The sequence below is a fragment of the Cannabis sativa genome, chromosome 4, assembly GCF_029168945.1.
Source record: "Cannabis sativa cultivar Pink pepper isolate KNU-18-1 chromosome 4, ASM2916894v1, whole genome shotgun sequence".
In the NCBI taxonomy this organism is placed as follows: Eukaryota; Viridiplantae; Streptophyta; class Magnoliopsida; order Rosales; family Cannabaceae; genus Cannabis; species Cannabis sativa.
In genome coordinates this window covers 69,145,523-69,151,293 of record NC_083604.1, presented here as the reverse complement: position 1 = coordinate 69,151,293, position 5,771 = coordinate 69,145,523, and the positions used below count along the sequence as shown (strand labels likewise).

Below are 5,771 nucleotides of genomic sequence, written 5' to 3'. Positions count from 1 at the left end.
AGTTTGAGGTAATAAGTTACTATAACATAGTGACTACTTGTTATCCCTATGGTAGTAACGAGTTATTTGAAGGTAACTGATTACTTAGAATGTAGGTAACTATTGCAAGATGTTAAGAAGTTACCTTGATAGGAACTTTGATTAGATTTTTTTTTTTTAAAAAAGGAAGATATAAATAGAAAATATAAATTAAAATTTTATTTATAAAAATACTTCTATAAGGTGTGGACAACATTTATACCGTTTATATGTTTTTAATTACCAAAATACCACTTACACTATCACTTACACAATCAGACAATTGTAGGGTGGTTGATGCGGGTTGCGCGGTGGTTGCATCAGACGAAAGATTCAATCAGACAATGGTTGTAGGGTGGTTGACCGAATGTTAATGTTGCATCAGACGAAAGTTTCAATCAGACGAAAATTTCTCGATGGTTGCTGGGTGGTTGTCCGAAAGTTGCATCAGACGGAGGTATAACAATAAATCCAATAAACATCAACTCTAATTTAAAGAGCTACGAAAAAGAAACCCCTTAAGTGTGCATATTTTTGTAAAGTTTTGTATAAGGGAAATTTACAAATACACCTAAAAACAATTTTTTTTTTTAATATTTTTATGATTTTTTATTTATATTTTTACGATTTTGTATTGTTTCAATGTTGTTTTTAAATTGTCACAATATTATATTATATTTGGACAATGATTTTTTTTAGAACAACATGTCAATAATGATTTGTAAGAAAAAAAGTTTGTAAAAATATAAATAAAAATTCAAAATTCCGTAAAAACAATTTTTTTTTTGGGTAAATCTAAAATAATCCCAAAATAAAAATTCTCCTTAGCCCTTATTTAAAAAATTCTATAGCCCAATCCTTAACAACATTAATCCTTGAAAAATACTACAAAACTTAAACAAGAGGAAAAAATTCTATGACATTTTGAAACCCTAATCCTAAAATAAAATAAAAAATGAATAGGGTAAAACAAAAAGTTTTTAAAATATGCTAATCCTAATCGTAATCCTAAATTCCTAATTGGGCTTTTAGAGGTCATATAATAGCCGATGAAGACAAATTTTCTCGGGATAAAATTTAGGGATTATTTCATAAATACACAAAAATAATAATAAAAAAATTATAAAAAATACGTTTAACGGAATTTTATATATTTTTACAATATTTTTTATTTTATTTACAGAAAATACGGTCTTTTTATGCTGTACTCTTATTAATTTGTTGTTGATTTTTTGTTATTTGTATGTTATTTGTTGATTTTTTGTTATTTGTTTTGATATTATTTAGATATTATTTTTATGTTACTTTTATGTAATTTTCTTGTTGTTTTCGAGTTGATTCTATAAAAAACTGTAAAAATATATATATAAAAAAAAATTAAACGTAAAAATATAATATTTTTACTAAAAAATAGTATTTTATGTAATTTGTCATGTCCATTTAGGCCCTTGATTAAACTTCAAGTGTGCTAATTAAATTTATTGTACTAGGAAAGGATGCATGCAATTGTATTGTTAATTTTGGCGTTTAACTAAAGCATAAATCTTAATTATGATTTTTATTCCTAGTTTTATGGTGGACCAAATATAATTTATACTAGCTATGACATTAATAGTGGCACATAATCATAATGGTGTGACTTATCTAACTCGATCGATTGTAGAGATACTTGCAATTAGGTGATCATGCATGCAACGTTCTTGACCATCTAATCACATACGCGGTCACGTCACTAAATTATATAAATTAACACATATATATATACTAGGTAGGAGTTACGTGCCGAGGCACGTAAATGTTAGTTTTAGGTAAAGTTTACTTTTTTTTTTCTTCTTATTTAGATTGTATGTGGAGGTATGATTATACGAATGATTTGTTTTAGCAAATTAATATTTGTGCTATTATAATTGGTTGGTAAAATATAATTAGGTATATATGAATCAAAATAAAACGATACTTATTATTTACTTCTAGAATATTGGATTTATGAAAGACTTGCATACAATACTCCATGTAAATCCGTAGATAACAAGTCAATAGAAAGTGAAAGAAGCTCGGCACCAAGAAAAGTCTTAACACTAAATAAAATAAAATTACTGTAAAAGAAAAATGACAACTTCTGCCTAATCTTCCATTGGTTCAACTGCTTGAATGGTGAACTGATTGTACTTTGAACTCATTGTTCGGTTTGCATCTACGTACAACTGAATTCTCCATTTTTTGGCTGATAGTTGCCTTGTAGTTTTTTGGACAAACAACTTATGTTTCTGAAGAAAAAAAAAAATGATTAGTTATAAGTTTTAATGTATTTCTATGTACGAAAATGTATAAATTTTACATATTTATTTTTTTATAGTTACCTCGTCCGAATATGATCTTAATTGAACTGCAGTACATGAGAATATGTTTTCTGCAACATCACCGAACATCACAAGATCTAGCAAATTTCCGTACCATCGTCGAGTTGTACATATGTCCTTGCACTAATAATTTATACAGAATATGTAACGGTTAGTATGAATATGCAAGAAGTTCAAGTATTAATTTAGTTATAATGTGCTTACCGTGGTGTAGGAAGACATCTTTTTCCGCATTTTGGATTTTCACAATCTGTTTCTTCGTTGTCGTTGTAGAACATAAGTTTCTTATTACAAAAATCACACGACATGTAATAAAAATCTTGGTTGATATTTTTTAATATGATTTCAGCTTCAATCCAATAATATGCTTTCTGCAAAAAAAAAAAAAAAAAAAAAAAAAAAACTACATATGTAATAGAATTCAATATTATATTAAGTACAAAAAAATCAATGGTTTTTAATTAATTTTTTGTGTATATTAATTACAAAATAAATCAATGATTTTTAATTAATTCAATATTATTAAGCTCTTAAAACACCTAAAACAAATAAATAACTATACTATACATTTAAAAGTATTAAGTAGTACTATATATTTTCTTTTTACCTGAGTTGGCTTTAATTGCTTTACCAAATCGGTAACTTCGTTGTTCTTAACATATTCTCGTTTTGCAGCAGATGAATTTGGAGAATACTGAGATGTAGGTGCTTGAATAGTAATATTATTTATGTCTGCTTTGTTATTTTCAGCCCTTGACATTGTAATTTAAATGTTAGCTTACTTATTAAAGTAATAAACAATTAATATTATTTAATCAAAAAATGATATTTAATGAAGGTAAATCAATTTGTTTAAGAGTCGTACCATTGATAAAGAGTAGTTGCTTCGTAATTATCAGGATTGATTTCGATTGTACTTGATTCACGGCTTGACAACGACAGTCCTGTAGGAAAATAATATTTTCAGCATATTTAAATGTACGAAATTGATAGAAATATATACGGTGGTAGTTAGTATATAAGTACCTCTCTTAGTTTGAACAATCATCTTTGTTCCCATTATTATTGGGTTGTTTCCAGTAACTTCAGACAATTTTTCACTAATATCTTGTACCAAAGCACCCCACAGAGTTAAACATATCGGGTGGAAGCTACAACTGTAATTGAAAATAGTAATGGTAATTATTAGTTTAGCTATGTATCATAATTTTAAATCCATATGAAATTATTATGAGTGCTCCAATGAAGATTATCATTATATATTTGTATGTTATATTATATATACCTGTCATCGATTAGATAAATTTCTTGTATGGTTCGCTGTCCATACACTGTGTTCACCACTTTTGTTGGGTTTATCTTGACAGCTACTCCTATGATATCTAAAAATTGAATGCGATGTTAGTTAAAACTTCGTAAATCATTTGTCATGTTGGTATATCGTTGGGATCCGAAGTTACCTTGTGGTGTGTTGGAGTATTTGTCAGATGACAAGTTCTTAAACGAAACGAACTCATGGACTGGCTTAGAAATTTGTTTTTCATCTTGGACCTCAACAACTTGTGTTTTTGAGTTCAGCGTCCAGCTAAAATTGTAATTTGTGCCATTTTTAAGGTATCTGGCAGGGGTTTTGTTGACACGGGCATCACTGATGTGGTAGGTGTGTAACTCATGCAAATTAAAACTGCTTTTCAAATTTTCGTGAGATGTACGAAAATAAGCTCATCTTATTGAGATTTTCATGGAGATATTTCTATTATTGTATTGTTTATTTCTTAAAAATCACCGTTTTTTCTTTTTAATTATTATATATGATAATATAAAAATTTAAATTAAATTCATATAGATTCAAGTAATATTTTATAAAGTCCAAAACCAATTGTTCTTATCGATAAAAAAAAACCATCTTATAGATTCCTATCTTTTTTTTTTTACCAAAATATATATAACAAATAATATATATTTACATTTCTCATTGTAATTTGAAAATGAAACAATAATAGAGAGATTAACGGTGAGGTGATATTCACCGGATAAATAGCTACTATATAAATATATCTATATATATTATATATCGTATAGTTTACATTTTGAGGATATACAAAACACCAATCTAATATTTATGAGCATAACTAAAAATATTCAGTTTCTTAAAAAAAAAATAACAATAATTTGAATAACATTCAAATAACTTTTAAATAGGAAACACATGTATATTTATATTTATTTAATATACACGTATATTACTTTAATTCAAATTCATATTTAAACAAAAAAAAAACAACAGAAAATAACAATAAATTGCCAGTGTATACTATTTTAACAGAAACTACTAACAATGCTCTTACTTTCATTGGCTTCTTGCTTAATTTTTTCAGTCAATTGCAATATCTACTTAAGGAATTATTTGCTATAAACATCCTTAATTCAGAGGGAGAGAAGGAAAATAGGAAAGAGAAAAAGAAAGAATGAAGAAAATGTATCTGTTGTAATGGATGAGTAAAAAGACCAATACAAAAGTTCATATATTGGTATTTGCCAAAAGGGTTTTCTATTACAAACTCTAACAAACTAATAGACTCTAAACTATATTGCTATCTATGACAAAATTTAGAAATGTCTGAATCCAAATTTTCCTAATTGATCAAGTAAACAAAGAGACCACTTTTCCCCCATTTCATAATTTCAACATAGCACCAAACCAGAAAAGATTTAGGATCAATGCTCATTCAAAACTCAAATGGGTAAGACATTACACAATTTCCTTACTTTATCAAGAAGATGATAAAATAATAGAAAAATGAAAAAGGATGTCATATGTACCTGGCCGGTATACTTGCGCCTTCCCTTGTATACCTTCCCAAATGATCCTTCGCCTACAAGCTCAATTACATGGTAATTCTCCACACCCATCTTTCGACTACAGCTATATTCCTCTACCACTTTCTTACCCTGTATCTTAAAACAGTTTGATACACTAAAAGAATTCAACTGACCCATTAAAACAAAATGAAAACAATGGCCAGCAAATGTGTAAAAAAAAAAGCATGGAATTTACTGTAGATACTTGAAATTCCAACTATCTCAACCAACATAAAATCTGCAAAACTGCTAATTGAGCAAACCATTAAATATGCCTAAATTTAGGAAGAAGAAAAGAGGGTAATACTGCTATGCTGCCATACCCATGAATTGACTCCCCAAGAAGGTACCGATGGTAGCCCAAATATAATTCAAGAATGTTAGGGTGATAAAATTAACAAGGAGAAACTTGATTGTGCCTAGAATTTTCAACAACTAAAAGTAGTATAATCCAGACTCGAATACATTGGCCTTGATTTGATAAATGCAAATTGAACATTCTATTAACTGGGTCCCTAATGGCTAAGAACT

At 27.9% G+C, this 5,771-nt stretch overlaps 1 protein-coding gene and 1 long non-coding RNA gene across 2 annotated transcripts; both read right to left on the bottom strand.

Moving 5' to 3' along the window:
* Positions 1 to 1,956: 1,956 nt before the first annotated feature.
* Positions 1,957 to 2,451, bottom strand: LOC133037349 (uncharacterized). The gene is made up of 2 exons (XR_009687452.1): positions 2,379 to 2,451; positions 1,957 to 2,285 (listed from the first exon to the last, which is right to left on the bottom strand). It is a non-coding gene; the product is annotated as an uncharacterized LOC133037349 (long non-coding RNA).
* Positions 2,452 to 2,455: 4 nt separating this feature from the next.
* LOC115712243 (uncharacterized) lies at positions 2,456 to 4,076 on the bottom strand. Its single transcript, XM_061113927.1, has 7 exons — positions 3,839 to 4,076; positions 3,664 to 3,760; positions 3,405 to 3,535; positions 3,244 to 3,322; positions 2,986 to 3,130; positions 2,583 to 2,749; positions 2,456 to 2,501 (listed from the first exon to the last, which is right to left on the bottom strand). The coding sequence occupies exons 3-7, from the start codon at positions 3,436 to 3,438 to the stop codon at positions 2,456 to 2,458; spliced, it is 471 nt and encodes a 156-aa protein (XP_060969910.1). The 5' UTR covers positions 3,439 to 3,535; positions 3,664 to 3,760; positions 3,839 to 4,076.
* Between the last annotated feature and the right edge of the window lie 1,695 nt (positions 4,077 to 5,771).